Source organism: Rattus norvegicus, chromosome 10 (assembly GCF_021556685.1).
Source record: "Rattus norvegicus strain SHRSP/BbbUtx chromosome 10, alternate assembly SHRSP_T2T, whole genome shotgun sequence".
NCBI classification, from domain to species: Eukaryota; Metazoa; Chordata; class Mammalia; order Rodentia; family Muridae; genus Rattus; species Rattus norvegicus.
The window spans coordinates 19214821-19231321 of NC_141543.1; the positions used below are offsets into that span (position 1 = coordinate 19214821).

Here is a 16501-nt window from a genome sequence, read left to right on the forward strand (position 1 = left end):
TTTTTTTTTTTTGGTTCTTTTTTTTTTCGGAGCTGGGGACTGAACCCAGGGCCTTGCGCTTCCTAGGCAAGCGCTCTACCACTGAGCTAAATCCCCAACCCCCTTAGATAACCTGACTCTTTCTCTGTCAGTCTATCTGCTGGTGGGCTGTTGTCACACAGACTTACAGACCACACTCCTCAGACAGACATTGTGTGACGTGGTCAAGGAGAGGGGGGAGCAGGTACAAATGAGGCTAGCGAGAGGACTGGGAAATCAGGTGGGCCTGGCTTCCAAGTCCAGATTTAGCTCCTTGGGCCAAGGTGTTCCGCAGTGGCTCTGTGGAACACCTACCCTTAGAGACACTGGCGCTCAGTAACAACTCTGAGTTGAGCACTGCCTCTGGGCTCGCTGGGTGGGGTGACCTTAGGGTGACACAGCAGCCGCAGACCCTGGGCAGGCGCTGCCACTGTGAGCACTGCTCTTCAGAGGCCACTTTCCCTCAGCCTGAGGGCTGGGGTTGTGATTTGTCAGCACAGACACTGCACTGCATTGTCTTAAAGTCCCTCTCTGCACCCTCAAGTTCTCAACAGAGAAGAGCTATTTGGCACCCTAGGCTGGTCCCCTCTCCTCCAGTTCTACGTGTTTGGAAAGGGAGGCATTCATTGCCTCGGGCCCTCAGCTCTGGGTCTTAGAAGTAATTCCCAGAGAGCAGGAAAAATGTTACCCGACACCTGTTAGATGTATGGAGTGACAGCTGGTGACAGTTTCAGACAGTAGGGTCTCCATATAGTGGGTCTGTAGGGTAATGGCTACTTTACTGAGGGTCCAGGTGTGAGCGCCTCCCGAGAGATGACATCTGAACTGGGGTAATGGGACTGCCGCAGCTGGGAGAGGAGCTGAGCTGTGTTGGGGATAGTGTGAGGAGGGCAGGTACACCCTGAGGAGGGCAAGCTCCAAGGAGAAAATGTGTGGCCAGAATGTACAGCCAACGCCAGAAGCAGTACGGCTGGAGTGAGGCAGAACATGGGCACACAGATGGTGCCCGGGTTTATGCTAAGAATGGGCGGCGGGGCAGGGAAGGCCATGGTCTAACAGAGGTTTCTGCTGTGAGGTTGAACTGAAACTGTTTTTTTCTTTCTTTCTGCCTTTCTTTCTTTCTTTCAAAGATTTATTTAGCTGCCTTCAGACACACCAGAAGAGGGCATCAGATCTCACTACAGATGGTTGTGAACCACCATGTGGTTGCTGGGAATTGAACTCAGGACCTCTGGAAGAGCAGTCAGTGCTCTTAACCACTGAGCCTTCTCTCCAGCCCAGAACTGAAAGTGTTTAAAGACAGTACTCCCTCAGGAGACACCTGCACTTCTCTTCTGAGGCTGCACTCAGTCTTAGGCCTGGCACTTGATACGCAGGGGCCTCTGGAAGAGATATCCCAGTGGTCATTCCTGAAGACAGTTGTAGTTCTCCCACAGGCAATGGGGCCAGAGCTTGAGTTCTGTGGTGTCCCCTCCCCCACCACACACATACAACTGCCTCTTTAAACAGCTTCACTTCCCCTTCCTGCCATGAGTTGCTTCTGTCCCCACTCACAATCCTCTCCTGATGTCTATAGCCTTTTCTTCACCAGCATGGAGACTATTTGAAAGGTTAAGGTAACTGAAGATGGGAAGTGTCTATTTTAAAGAAAACAAACAAACAAACATGTGGAAAGAAATACTCTTTAGTTCCCCAAAATGTTATGTTCCTGATCGGATGGCATTGCCCAGGAGATGCCTGCAACACAGGGCACTGGCCTGGGTTTGCCAAGGGTAAGACCAAAGATCAGGGAAGCCTCAGATGTCACAGAGAAAGTCAAACTCTCTCATCTACAGTAAAGTCTTTGTTCTGCCCTTTGCCCACAGAAGAGCGGGCTGAAACGGAATCATGCTCATCAGGACTGGCTTCACTGACACACCATGAGTGGCGTCCCGGCAGGCCTCTGGCAGGACGTGGAGCTGGGTGGTAGTTTGAATAAGAACAGCCCATAGGCTCGTGTTTGAATACTTGGTCCTCAGCTGGTAGAACTGTTTGGGAAGGATTAGGAGGTGTGGCTTCGTTGGAGGAGGTGTGTCACTGGGCTAGGTCCCCACCATTCCTAGTTGGCTAGCTCTCTTATTAGGTTCTCTCTCTCTCTCTCTCTCTCTCTCTCTCTCTCTCTCTCTCTCTCTCTCTCCTTCATGATTGTGGATCACATGTAAGGTCTCTGCCCCAGTGCCATGCCTGCCACCATGCTCCCCACCATGATGGTCACGAATTCACCTGAAACAGACTCTTTCTCCTGTGAGTTGCGTTGGTGTTCGTGTCTTATCACAGCAGTAGAAACATAACGAAGGCAGGTGGGAAGGAGGAAAAGGGAGCGTGGGGACAAATGAGCCCCATCCTGGATAGGGACCGAGTGGTTGGCGCCTTCACACCAGAGGCCTCACCTCACCCCAGCTTCAGCCACAGAGGCTGCCTGCCAAAGATGTGGCTTCACAATCCATCCTGTTCAGTCAAGGGGCAGCCTGACGGCAAAGGACCACTCCACATCAGATGAATGGACAGAGGAGGGACTGGAGAGCCCCCTGCACAGGAGGAATGGCCAATCTGCTGAAATCTTAAGGCCTGTGGGCCTTCCACGCTGTCACTGTCCTCCTGAGATCCGGGCCTCTTCACAGTCAGCTCTGCCCTAGCTCCTTTCTCAGCAAGGTCAGGTCCCTTTCCAACACCACCAGGCTGTCCCCAAACACGGCTTTAGTCATGAGACTGCACTTCTCACCTCTTTTTCCAAACAGGTAGATTTGAAAACAAACTCCTTATCATGTGACATACAGACTGCGCCTTGAGGATTACCCTGTAACACACCTGCACACTGGGCCTCCCTTCCTAGCTAAGTGTCTTTGTCACAAGCAATGGAGGAGCCAACAACAGTAATAACTCCCTTTGCTCCAAACTTTTATTCATTCCACAAACCTTTAGTTTAGAGCCCTGATGGCCCCAGAGACCCACAACCATAAATACCTCAAATCTATAAAGATGGGGTGCTGATGGGGTGGGGTGGGTGAAGACAAAGTACTGAGGGACAGCATGGCGGGAAGAAAGGTGGGGGAGGCACCACTAAGTTGGGGAGTCTTTGGTGGGCATGGGGGAGCTGGTGTGAAGTGAGAAGCAGGAGAGGTTAAACATGCGACACTCTAGATCTAGAGTTAGAAACCACCCTGATGTCTGTGTCAGGTGATGAGGTGTCAGGGAGGAAGGAGGGTCTAGTCCAGCTGAGTGGGTGGGGGGAAGGGCTATTAGTAGGCCATGGGATTCCTCAGAGACAGCTTTGGGCAGAGCCCAGCAGGTTTCCTACAGTGCTGATGGTATGGGGAAGGCCCCCATGCCCACATAGAACCACCAAAAACAAAAGACAGCCTGTCCTAAGGGAGTACTGCACCCCTGTCTGGCGTTAGCCTATGCTCCTTCCCCCAGCCACAGGAACAAGCTGACTGTGACCCAAGGCCCTGGCTGACTGAACCTTAGTCACCATGTCATATGCTGGGCAGGGCCTAGCTTTTTCTCTCCAGTCTTAGCATCCCCCATGCTTTCCTGGAGACCAGAAGCAGACAGAACATCAGACAGGGATAAAGAAGGCTGGGCCCCCATCCTGAGCATATGGGAAATCTAAAGTCCAGCAGGCATCAAAGATAACACTGGATGACAGAAGGGGGACGTGAGGCACTGTGGGCATTTCTATGTGATAGATAAGCACACACTGCCCTCGTGCTGGTCACGCAGGCACAAGTCAAAGCATGTTCATGCTTGAACATGGGAAGAAAGGAGCACACCAGTTCTGGGGTGGTGCAATATGTGGGTCACTAGCGAACACAGCCAGACACCATCATCTGCTTGGCACTGACCATGCCTCCAGGGCCAGGGGAGGCCATGGCTATGCTGTTGGGGGATGGGGAAGACACAGCCATGACCGCTATGATAGTGATGGTTTGCTGTCTGGTGAGATGCTCGGAGAGCCAACATGCTGAGCGGCTGGCCCAGCGGTGAGTGGTGTGGGAGGGTTCAGGGGCTGAGAATAGAGATGTCAGCAGGTAGGATGCAGGAAGGGCATCTGGGGTGGCAAGTGTGCGGGGCAGGTGCTGGGAGAAGTGTGATGACAGGGAGGAGGGGAGGAACACTACAGGCAGCTGCAGGGGCCAGGGCTGGGGTGCCAAGCCTGACAGCAGACCTGGACCAGGAGGTGAGCGGCAGAGACAAGAACAGAGGTATCAATCAAGAACAAGTGGCAATCGCACCCTCTCCATACATGAACGTTCCTCATACCCACCAGGGACATTCAAGGATGTCCCCCTCCTCCAAGAACCTGCTGAATACTACACAGATACACACAACCTCAGGATGCTGTCAGGGATCCTGGGCACTGGGGGTGCTGGATGCTCATCCTATCCTGAGACCTCAGCCCTGGCACAGAAGAAACATAGAAAGAAAGGGTCACTAGCTAATCCACCCGTCCCACATCCAGGGCTTTCTCTCAAATGTCTCTCAGGTCCCTGGCACCTGACGGAGTAGGGAAGATACAAGAACAAGACACCTGACAGCGGATTGTAAACGCACTAAGAATCAGGACACACGGGCTGGAGAGATGGCTCAGTGGTTAAGAGCACCCGACTGCTCTTCCAGAGGTCCTGAGTTCAATTCCCAGCAACCACATGGTGGCTCACAACCATCTGTAAGGAGACCCGATGCCCTCTTCTGGTGTGTCTGAAGACAGCTACAGTGTACTTATATATAATAAATGAATAAATAAATCTAAAAAAAAAAAAAAGAATCAGGACACACGTAGACATGGTGTCCCGTGAACAAGACGAGAGCGCACAGCTGTAGGATGTGCTTGCTGTGTTCAGGAGAAAGTAAAGGCTTAACTTCCCATGGGAGGGAGGCACATCACAAAGGGCCCCATCTACCGAGGACGGGGGTCTGTCCCCATCCTATAGGAGCTGATGCCACCAGGGCACTGAGATGGAGAAGCACAGGCTTCCATTCTCCAGAGATCCATCTTTTGACAGGAAACAGGACACAGAAGCAACAGCCATCAGAATCACTGGACAAGTGTCAGACGGCAGCTTGACCACCTGGGGGCTATTGCATTTAGGGTACGGGCCACCCTGGGCCTTCCCATGCAGAATGTCACGGTGGGAGAGGTCCTGCATGGACAAACTTCCAGAATATTCCCTTGGAGACCTAGCTTCTGAGCCATGCTGCCTAGAGACACTGGTCTTCTGGCTTTTCAACCTCACCCTTTTTCTTACCCTCCTCCCACAGGACCCTCTTTCACCCTCTTCTGGTTCCTGAGCTAGCCCATGGCATCCCAATCACCACTGCATGCCCCTCTACTCTCTGTAGGCATCCCTCCCACCTCCCTTCACTAGGCTCTCTGCCTCCGGTCCACAGCCTTGTTCTCTGTGCTGCTAACACTAGAAGGGTGGGGTGAGCAGCCCTACCTCAGGCTCCGGTTCCCCCTCCCCCTCCCCCAACCACATTAAAAAAAAACCTTTACATATATACTTAGGTCATCCAACCCCATTCTACCCAGAGGCCAAATACTCACAAACACGGTCTGTCTCTCTCCTCTCCCGCCCCCAGTTTCTCACTATGGAGGCCTGCGAGTCACATATAGACCAGCCTCGAGCTTATAGAGATCTGTCTGTCTCTGCCTCTCTGGCTCCGGGATTAAAGATGCCGGGCCTAGTACTCTTTCTTCAGGCCTTGCCATACAGAGCACTCCTACCCAGGAGCACGGGTCCCTGTCTACAGGCACCTCCACTGTGCTCCTTTGCAACTAACCTAGACCAGACACAGCAAACCTCAGCTCCCGCCCGTCTTGTCCTCCTGTCTCAGAGCCAGGCAGGAGGAGGCCACGCTGAAGCACGCTTCTCTACACCTACATCAGAGCTGGGGGTGGGGGTGGGAGGGTGGATTAAACCATCTGCTCATGGGACTTGAGTGTGCTAGGCTCTGGCTGCTGCCTGGTAGGTCTTCTTGGCTCGCCTCCAGCAAGCTCCCCCCACCCCCCACCCCCACCTCCTCTGAGGAAGACTGGCTATCAGGCAGGAGCATCCTTTCCTCCCCAGCCCAGCCCTTTATCTGTAGCCTCACCTGGTGCGATGCACCCACGTACGGGCCCCTCCAAGGTTCCAATCTTACCTCCCGATCTCTTGATTCCCTTGACTCTCACTGAGGCCCTACTCTGGCCCTGCCTCTTCTTTTAAATTCCTTCAGAGTCACACACATAGCAGGCAGCACTTGGGTCCTTTAGGACCTCGCTACCCAGATGCTACACATAACAGACACCTTGGGCCCTTATCTCTCTAAAGCACTCGTAGCTGATGTGGGTCCCTGCTCCAGCTCTCCCTGCTGTTCTGGTCCCTCAGTGTCACTGCTGTAGACGTCTGGCTTCGGCCAATCCTGAGCATGTGAGCTCCAGCCCCTTACCTCCAGCTGCTCCCTAGGTATCCCGGTATCCCTAGGTATCTCGTGACCTTCATGTTCCACAGCTCCACAGCTCCACGGTGGCGCAGCTCAGATCCTAGCACTGCTGCCAAGCCCAGGGCTTGTCCTGTCACACCTCATACAGGAGATCCTTGCTGTCCTCCACCCTTCCTGCCCCTCCCACAGCAGCTCCAGGGGCACTGACCCCGCACAGTGCCCGGGTACGATCGGAAGGCAATCCCTTCTAAAGGAACATGAAGGAGAAGAGGCAGGACATAGTTGTCACCTTTCTTTCTTTCCAATCAAATCTCCTTCCAAGTCCTTCCAGTGACCTTCCGGGTCAGTGCTTCTGTATCCACTTCTGTCTCCACCCCCTTCGGTGCATTGAGGCATGGTGGCCATCTGCTTGTATGTCCCCCTCCTCTTCTAGACTGTAACTCCCATACCCAAATGTCACATTACACCCTGTGTGCCTGGGAAGGAAGAAACCAGAGAAGGAGCTAGGTAGACTTGGGCCCAAGTTAATTTTGAAGGCTGCATAACAGTAGGAAGCCTTAACAACGAACTTGTCCTATGCGGTGACCCCAGAAGGCAGGGTGTTTGCCGCCCTCAGCCCTGAAGCACAGCACAGGAATTTCTCAAGTGTTCATGGTGACTGGCACTCACAGTCGAGTCCCTGAGAAGCTGGGTACAGGGAACTTGATAGTGGGCCTTTTGCAGGTGGCACACAATGGCAGGCGCGTGCTAGGTACAAAAGAGATGTAACCAGTAACGAGGCGTGAGTCACGGCGTCACGGGCCAGCTGGACGGCTTGCTGGCTGGAAGTTCAGACGCAGGTCTTCCTAAAGATGCCTCAGATCACACGTGTGGACTTCTGAGACCCAAGATTACCAAGCCACTCTAGACACCCCTTTCACGTCCACAGCCAGAGGCTAGAGCTGTGTTTTTCTTCCCACAGCAGGTCAGGAAAAGAGCTCCCAGCATATACAGAATGAGAATCTGACGAAAAGAATTCAGCCAAGATGTCAGCGGCACTAGAATTTTGACAGACCTAAGTTCTAAGTTAGGTGTCTGAGACAGGTGTGCCCTGCAAGGCTAGGTACACGGGCAGGTTCTCGGCAAACATCTTCAGACCGAGAGAGACAGCCATCCGGGAGTCATGGAGCCTTAATCATTGTAATAGGCATGCAAGACATGTTTCCTGCATGCCGAAGTGCTAAGTACCGGAGGACAAAGATGTGAGGCACTGCCTCAGCTCTCAGGAAGCCCTGATCAGGACGGGACACTGATCAAGGCATTCCAAGGTACAGGCACTACAACTGGAAAGCAAGAGTATAAGAGCCGAAACAATACCCAGAAAAAGCTTCCTAGGGTCTGTGTCTACATTAGCCCCAGGCAGTGGCACAGAAAGCACCATCAAAGGACAAAGCCACCAAGCACAGAGCTCCTTCTGAGTCTAGGCACTGTGTACAAGGAGGGCATAGACCAGTGAGTATCTTTATGGTTCAGATCAAAAGGCAGTCTAAGGGTGGAGAGATGACTCAGTTGGTAAAGGGCTTGTTAGAGAAGCATGAGGATGTGAGTGTTCAGTCCCCCAGAATCCACATAAAAGGCTGGATGTGGCAGTCATACCTAACATACCACCACTGGGAAGGTACAGACAGGAGATTCAGTGGTTCTCACTGGCTAACCCAACAGAATTGGTAAGACCCAGGTCCCCGGAGAGAGACTATCTCAAAAGATAAGGTGGAGAACAATTGAGCAAGACATCAAATGCCGAACTCTGGCCTCCACACACAGGAACTCACGTACACGCATGCACAGGTTCCAGGGGAAAGCACAAACATTTAGCCCAGCTCACAGGCTCCAAGGACAGTGACCTTTGTGTGCTGTACTGTGTGGGAACAAGGTTGGGGGGAGTGTGTGAAGAAAGAAAAGACCTGCAGGGTAGGAGTATGTCCCAGAACCCAGTCCTTCTAAGGGTCTGCAAGCTTCCAAGACAGGAGCGGTGGAAAGGGCCCTGCGGGGAAGGATGGTCGGTAACCAGCAAACAGGAAAAAAGTGATTCAAGATGAGGCTGATGGAATGAAGGGAAGGGCAGTCTTTGGCGAGACCGGGACAATGAGTGACCCTTAGAACAGCAAATCAGTTTTTATTCATAATAGACTCACCTACCAGTCAACATCCAGAGTCTCTGAGAATGTGTAGAACCCAATTAAAAAAACCCATGCAACATGCTAGAAGACGACTCACATACCTGTAATCCCAGCATGCAGGAGACCGACTCAGAAGGATCATGGGTTCGAGGGCAGCCTAGGCTACATAGTGAGAGCCTGTTTCTAAAATCCCAAAACCTAGTTTGGAGACAGAGTTCAGTGGTAGAATACATGCGTAGCATTAGACAGAGGCCTTGGGTTCAACTCCCAGGACCACAAAAACAAACGAATGACAAACCAGGCATGACAGACGTGCGGAAAGAGCTTGGTGTGCTTCATGTTTAGTCTGTCACCTGCAAAGGAAAACGTCCCAGGCCGAATCACTGCAGCTCACACAGTCCATGGACCAGTGCTCTGAGGCTGTGGGCAGGCAGGGGCTTCTGCAGCACTATCAGTTTTCCCTTATCCTCCTGGCCCCCAAAGTGTAGAAGACTGCAGTGGATACCACAGGCTTGGTCTTCCTTACTTCTTACCAAAGAGCTGCCTTTTCTAAGGCTGACTCCACAGAGGCTGGTGGCCTAGAAGGAGGGAAGGAAGGAAGGAAGGAAGGAAAGAAGGAAGGAAGGAAGGAAGGAAAGTTCCGAGGTGGGTTTTTTCCTAGAGTCCGGTGAGTATACACAGAGAGGTCCAGCCAGTGGTGTGGAGAAAAATGGGATCTTTTGAGATAAGAAGCACCCAACCTGGAGGCTCCCTGAGGCAGACAGGAAAAGCCCCTAGAAGGTAGTGGAGCCAGGGAAGGCTGTACCTTTGACACTCAGAATCGTCCTTTTACTCAACAGGCAACCTGGGTCTCTATGACAGAAGCACAAAGCCCATCACCTTACTCCACTCCGCCCACAAAGCAGCAGGCCACCAACCAGCCTTCTCCCTTGCTCAGTGTCTTCAGGACACAATATCAGGAGTCTGGATGGAAGCCCAGCTTAAATGCCACAGAGGAATGCTCTCCGCTCTCGAGCCCCATGCATATACTCTTTGGCTCCAGACCAGGAGATGCTCACCCACTGTCTGAATGGCACCTCTCTAAACTCAAAGCCTTATTCCTCCCCAAGCCTGTCTCTCTCTGTGTTGTATGCAATGTAGCCCCGGGCTGCCAGTCACCCCATATCTTCCTTCATCCGGGCAACTGCTTATCTCAGTCTTGCCCTTCTTATGATTGAAGGTACCTCAACCGGCCCCACCCTCGGCGCACGCAGAAGCCTTTCTGGTCCCAGAAAACATACATCTGATCAAGTCATCTGATCAAGTCATTCACAAGTCTCAATCTTCCAAAGCTTCTGAATCTCACTCAACATTGTGTCCATAGCACGGCCCCAGCACCTCCTCACACCAATCCATTTTCCTTTCTCCCCCCACCCCTTTAGTTCTGGGGATTGAGGCTAGGGCCCTGTGCACAATAGATAAGATTTTTATTATAGAACTACGCTCACCAGTCCTTTCTGTTGTTTTGAAGGTGAGTTTTGCTCTGTATACCAGGGCGGCCTAAAACTTGGTCCTTCTGCCTCAGCCTCTCTACAAAGATTAGAACTGTGTACCACCACACGCAGCTCCTCTGGTCTTGGGCACTGAATGCAGAGCCTTGTATGTACAGGTAGGCACTGCTGAAGTCTGAATGCAGTAAACACATATAAAAAGGATAGTGAAAATTCCCAGATAATGAATTCAAGCTTGTTCTCAGTAAAAGGCCTGAGGGCTTTAAAAAAAATATCTCCATTTAGAAGGTGACGGCTACAAACTGCCACTGAAATGAGAAGGCTGTTTGTAAAGGGCTTCTTTCTTCCATTTAGCGTTGTCAAAACAGAGAAGGTATGCTCAAACAGGTAGAACATTGAACACGGCAAATGCTGCCTTTTTTTTTTTTTTTTTTACAACCCACTTCATTGTCTTGTGTACTTTAAACTAGAAGCCATTAGAAGGCAAACACTTTACTATGTCTTCTGAGGTTGGCTCAGTCTCTAATAAGGATTAGGAGCAACTGCTGTGTGCCCAAGGTCACTGAGACTTGCTCGAGAGTCCTGGAAGGTGTGGTTACTCAGAGCTGGTAGGAAACACAGGCAGGTGAATTCACACTCCCAGGGAGGTGAATTTGATTGTTGTTATGAAAACCCTGCCTAGATTACTAGATTACTTCTGCCACCCAAAAGGTCACCCTTAATCCAGTTGAAAGCCACTACATTGCTAGTTCACTAGTTGACATTGCAGCATTCAAAAAACTGGTATCTTTATTCCCTCCAACAAGCACTTCAAAGACTGCCTGGCCGACTGAGTGCTAAGCCATGGGGGAGCAGAGACAACACAATGTGGCTCCAGGCCTAGTCACACAAAGATTAGATTCTAAATACGGCTGTCACTACCCAGTGCATCCCCTAAAGTCTTTATCTGAGTACTGAGGAGATTAGGTGAGAATTAATCATCAGAATAGAGGAAGCACATAAAGCTATCATAGCACTCAATATGAATGGTCACCATCAAATATTTTAAACTTCTTGACCATTTGTCATCTGGGTTGATCTTGACACCAACCTAGGCTACACTGAACTGACACCAGATAGAGCTTGAGAGAGCACAAATACAGTCATCTCCACAACGATCCAGTGAATAATGACAGGTGCCTATTGGGGGGGGGGGCGTAAAAATGAAAATGGAGTCATTGCCCCCAAGTAGATGCCATATTATGGGACAGTTGTACCAACTGCCTGGGAGTCACCTGCTGATCTTCCAGCAGAATGGGGTGAGACGAGAAAAATCATTTTGAGCCTTTGGAAAGACAGAAACACAACTGACAAAAACAGCCAACTTACACCTGCATCCGTCTTGGCTGGGTTAGACAATCTTTGGCCTTTAAAGTTAGCCCAGTGAGCCCCCATCCAAGAAGGACAGAGCACAACTGTTTCTGAACTGAGCCAGCACTGGCAAGGAAAATCTGTGGTCAGGCTGCCAGCACCCAACAGACTGATTTCTGTCATGTGTAGCCCACCCGGTGTGGTGCCAGCTCTGCCCTCCAGCTGTTATTCAAAACTCCAGAAGCACAAGGCCAAGCTAAGGCACAGGTGACAGAGGCAGATCAGGGACACTTGCTGGATAGGGCTCTCAGGCTGGGAGAGTACCCAAGCGTCAGGAGGGCAGCTTTGTCATCTTTGGCAAGTGAAGGGCCCGAGTTGTCGCAGGTCTCCGAGGGCAAAGGTATATGAACATTGCTGCAATTTCGAACGAATACAGAAAGAGGATTTCCTATTCCGCAGGGACGGAAAGTGCCTCAAGGGAAGGTTGACACAGAGGCAGTTCTTTCCCACGACACAGAGCCCAGAGAAGGCAGCGACGATCAAAGAAAGCCAGGCCTGTCCAAAGGGGTCTGATTCCGGGGCCCACGTCACGCACGCAGCACTAGACTCTGGAGCCCCCTAACCCGCAGCAACCAAGGCACCGAGCACGACCCGTGCCCCCCTCCCTCAGTACATCGGTGCCGCCGGTCAGCGCACAGTGGCAGTGACAACCCCCCACACCCCGCGTCCAGCCGCCACGCCCCCGCCGCGCACCCACCTCGGCGCGCCGCACCGCACCGCTCCCTTCAGCTCTCCGCTGGACCGCGCTGGCTTTTCTGCGCACGCGCGCAGGCGGCCCCGCCCCACAAGCACGCGCTTGCGGGCTGCCCACCCCGAGCGCCCCGCGTCCGGGCGCTGCCGGCTCTGAGCATGCGCGCTCGCGCCCGGCGGCGGCCAAGTCGGGAGCATGCGCTAGCCAAACAGCGGTTCCCGCGCTAATGGGCGGGGGCTCGCCTAAAGAGGTGGGGAGCCCTAGCGCCTGATGCAAAGTCATGGACAACTAGAACCCCGATGGCTGCCCATGGAAGTCGCCTCTGGTCCGGTCACACGTGAACCTGAACTTCCCATTCTCGACGTCCAGTCTTGAGCGGATAGAGTGTAGGGCTGGCTCCTAGCTAGGGGCAGGACCTGTGTCAAGGAGCCAGGAGGCCAAGACTAGTAGTCGAGGTAGAAAGCGACAGCTGGATGGACCCCAGAGATGGGGACAACAGGACAAGAAAGACATGGGACACAGGCAGAGATGCAGCTGCAGATGGGGACACAGGCACGTGACCCTCGGATGGGGACACAGGCACGTGACCGGCAGAGGCAGGCCAGAATGGATATGAGGACAAGATCCACGATGTTGGACAGAGGAGCCTACAATGCTCTGTACATTCCCGGCTGGAGGCAGAGACATCGCTGTCTTGGCTGTGCAATTGAGCCGCAGCCCCTGCAGCAGTGTCCAGGAGTTCATGGTGGCAGCAGTGGCTTTGGGGAGGTCGGAGAACTCTGGTGTATCACAGCATCGGAGAGTTGAGGAAATCACAGTGGCCCGTGGGATGTGCTCAAACCCCAGAGGGATGATCCTAGCATCCCCTGGGAATGGGCGGGTTCACACCTTTAAGAGACGTCGGGTATCCAGATACCCTTTGTTCTGGGCAGCCAGGGTGATGAGATCAGGACCCTCTGAGGGTGACGGCTGCCCTAGGAGCCTCCAGAGAGCTCTTAGGGGGCCTTCATACTCCTCTGAGTTGGGGGTGGGATACCGCCAAATAAGTTTCAAGCGGGTATGGGGATGGGGGAAATTAGATGGCGATGCACGTGACACTTCCAGCAGGCTAATGCTCTGTTGAACGCGCCGCGCCCAGTGATAAGAGAACTGAGCCCGCCCAGTCCACGCCCAGCTTGCAGGTTCAAGCGGTCCCGCAGCGCCCCCGCCGCTCTCTCCTCTGCAGCCTCCGCAGGCGCCGAGTCCAGGCGTCCCTCCAAGGCAGCACGAGACTTCCACGGGCAGCACTGAGCCCCGGTCCCCGGCCTGCTGGGCTCCCAGCTGCAGCCCCGGGCCCATCTCCCAGCAGCAAGTAGCGCCGGCCGGGCTGGAGGCGCGGGCAACCGCAAGCCGCATCTAGGGTTGGTACCCACAGCGCGCTGCTCCCGCGCCGAGCGCGCTCCTCGCCGCTGCGGAACACAGCAAGCACCGCTACCGGAAAGCGTGTCCACGCGCCGCGGGCCTCGCCGCGCGCACCCACTGCCACTTGCACCGCTGCGAGGGGAGGGGGGGCGTGGAAAAGCGATCAGGTTAGGTGGGGCAGGGCCGGAGGGGACTGTGTAGAGAAGTATAGAGTGTCCAAGTGGCTTAGGAAAGACATGAAGAGGCCACCCACTAGAGGGAGGTACATTGAAGACACAGCTGCCAAAGCCCGCATCAGTGAGAGACCCGAGGAAAGAAAGAGCCTTGAGGTACAGCCAGGGTCAAGGTATTCAAAGGAGTTGGGGGCGAGATGGAAGGGCTAGGGTGTGGCAGCCTACCATAGTCCTTTCGGCAGAACTTCTTCAGGCTGATTCGGTAACTGCCACGCGCAGGTCTGCAATGTGACTCACAGTCTAGGGGGAAAGAGTGGAGACTAGCAGATTTCCATGCCTCTCGCCCACACTGGTCTGCTTTAGCTATAGCCCTCTCCTCCAAGGTCATACCAGTCTGGGTTCTGCTGTCCACTCACCCTGTGGCTCCACAGGACTGCTTTCTTCAGTGGGTCCAGGGACAGGAGTCTCTAAGGAATGTGGGAGAACAGTCTATGATGGGATAGTAGGGACATATGAAGGAAGGGTTTGGGGGACAGTCAATTTCTGATATGACTTTGGCTGAGGTGACTGAGACAGGGCAAGGTCACTCACTAACACAAGGTGCGACAGGAGAACGGCTCTGCTGGAAACCTGGGGCGCAGCGGTTACAGGTGAGGCCGGTAACACCATCCTTACAGGGACACTGGCCTGTGGTCTGGTTACAGGTTTTGCCAGCAGCACCAACTGGGTGGCAGTCACAAGCTGAGGACAAAAAAAACGAGGAGGCTCACTCAGAAGAGCAGCGGGGGTCCTGGGGGAAGTAAATCATGAACGCATGCAGGTGACAGGCTCACCTCTGCAAGCACGACGGTCACTCAGGACACGGCCTGGGTCACGATAGAAGCCCTCCCGACAGTAGTGGCAGTGACGACCAGCAGTATTGTGCCGGCAATTGAGGCACACCCCACCACTGCGGCGGCCGGACAGTCGGTACAGCTCCATGTTGAAGCGGCATCTTCGGGCGTGGCCATTGCAGGAGCAAGCTGCAGGGAAGGAACAGTCAGGGGCAGCCCTGCCTGGCCGGAAGTCCCCAGGCTACCCTCCAAGGCCTCACCAAGGCAAGCGTGGGCTTCCTGCCCTGTAGCCCGCTGCCATGGCCTGTCGCAGTAGAAGGGCTTGCAGCGGCTGCAATCAGGGCCCTCTGTACCATGCTGGCAGTCGCAGACCAGGTGGCCATGGGTGTCCATCAGACACCGTGAGGAATGCCCATTGCACTTGCATCGACCTCCCACCTGAAGCTCAGTGGCTGAGTAGGAGTAGGGGACTGTGACCCCACCGTCCCTGGTGTCTCCCTGAATGGCAGGCCTTGTGAGTACTATGCGAATATCTGTGGCAGTCACCCAGTCTTGGAGCACGGGGCTGTTGTCCAGGTCCAGGCCCTGTGGGCTGCCATCCTGCACACTGAAGGCCAGAAGGCCTCCACCATCAGGCTGAGCCTGGGGGGCTGGGAAACAGAGGGCTTCTGGCCCTGGACCAGCAGGGCCATCAGCAGGAGCAGGCAGACGGCCATAGTCCAGGCTACAGCTGGAAGAGAAGAAACCCAGGGGGACCCAGCTGCGGCCATGGTCCTGAGACTTAAGCAGGGCCACGGAGGTTGGGGGAGCTGAGCAAAAGCGCAGGCTCACGAAGACTAGCTCAAAAGCCTTCCCCAGGGGCACCGTGAGGGTTACGTTGAAAGGTGCCCGTTGCAGCACATCGGAGCGCCAACAGAGAGGACTTGCAGTGCCCGGAGCTGAGGTCAGGAGGTCTGCAGAATGTGCCCGCTGCGGGTCCGAGGGATCGCAGACGTGATTGGCCGGCCTCCCGCACGTGCTGGACGCCAGCACCTCTCGGCCCAGAGCAGCGTTCACTAGGCCAGGAGTACAACAGCGAGGCTCCCTCGCCTCATCATAGCAGGGGTCGGCAGAGGCCGGCAGCCCTGGGCTCAGTGCAGCGGAGAGCGTGCCCGCGGTCAGCAGCAGCCCCCAGGGCCAGGTGGGCATGGCCGTGGCCGCTGTGAGTCAACCAGCCAGCTTCCGCCCAACGATTCTGCCCTCGAGGAGAGAGCCTAGTCCGATACTCTGCGTGCCGGGTCTTCAGTGCCAAGATAGCAGAGCCCCAGGACCGCCCCAGCACAGGCCAGAAGTGGGAGCAGCCACCCGCACGCCTGGGGCCGAGCACAGGAGCAGGGATGTTGGCGAGTCCTCCTGCTAGGCCTGGAGCGTTGACAGGAGTCGCCCCCGCTCCCGGTGCCTCCGCCCGCGGAGGCCCCACCCGCCGCCGGCCGCCAGCACTCACCCACGGAGGGCCAGGAGGAGCAGGTCTCCCGGCCTCCCGGGAAGGGCCCTGGGCGGGCGGGGCCTGGGGCGCCGGGGCTGCCGCCTTCTTCTGGCTGCAGCAAGAGCAGAGGAGCTGTGCCAGAAGGGGGTGGGGGGCTCAGCAGGAGCAAGCCTGGTCCTAGCCAGGGGCGGAGCTGCTCGGGCCGGGAAGGAAGGAGGGGAGGGGGCCTTGTCCCGACAGCCAGAATCAGAAGCAGATTCAGACATAGGCTGGGCCAGCGCGGGAGGGGGCTGGGAGGCCCGCGATCCGGGGGAGGGGCTGGAGAGCCAGGAATGCACTGACGGGAGGGGGCAGCTCAGCCTTGCAGCCCGTGAGGGACCACCCAGCAGGGTCCTC

General features: G+C 54.7%; 2 protein-coding genes across 25 annotated transcripts in view; both read right to left on the bottom strand.

Annotated features, from left to right (window-relative positions):
• The window catches only part of Tbc1d24 (TBC1 domain family, member 24), a 28561-nt gene extending 16260 nt beyond the window's left edge, over window positions 1-12301 (bottom strand). For 23 of the 24 annotated variants that reach the window (XR_015630301.1, XR_015630295.1, XR_015630292.1 and 20 more), the window contains exon 1: window positions 12240-12301. The gene's annotated coding sequence lies outside the window, so the exon portion shown is untranslated. The remainder of the gene's footprint in view (window positions 1-12239) is intronic. The other variant, NM_001105769.1, reaches the window with a different exon arrangement.
• A 972-nt stretch (window positions 12302-13273) lies between these two features.
• On the bottom strand, window positions 13274-16370 carry Ntn3 (netrin 3). Its single transcript, NM_053732.1, has 6 exons — window positions 14901-16370; window positions 14641-14829; window positions 14399-14548; window positions 14224-14274; window positions 14033-14107; window positions 13274-13766 (listed from the first exon to the last, which is right to left on the bottom strand). The coding sequence occupies exons 1-6, from the start codon at window positions 15826-15828 to the stop codon at window positions 13417-13419; spliced, it is 1743 nt and encodes a 580-aa protein (NP_446184.1). The 5' UTR covers window positions 15829-16370; the 3' UTR covers window positions 13274-13416.
• Window positions 16371-16501: the final 131 nt, after the last annotated feature.

What these genes read in the sequence shown, in the direction of transcription:
- Ntn3 (NM_053732.1), bottom strand. Translation starts at nt 15,828, where the DNA reads ATGCCCACCTGGCCCTGGGGGCTGCTGCTGACCGCGGGCACGCTCTCC. An exon ending in CAGTCCTGTGGAGCCACAGG is followed by an intron (nt 14,108 to 14,223) that starts GTGAGTGGACAG and finishes CTTTCCCCCTAG; the next exon opens with ACTGTGAGTCACATTGCAGA. An exon ending in GTTCTGCCGAAAGGACTATG is followed by an intron (nt 13,767 to 14,032) that starts GTAGGCTGCCAC and finishes CTCCCCTCGCAG; the next exon opens with CGGTGCAAGTGGCAGTGGGT.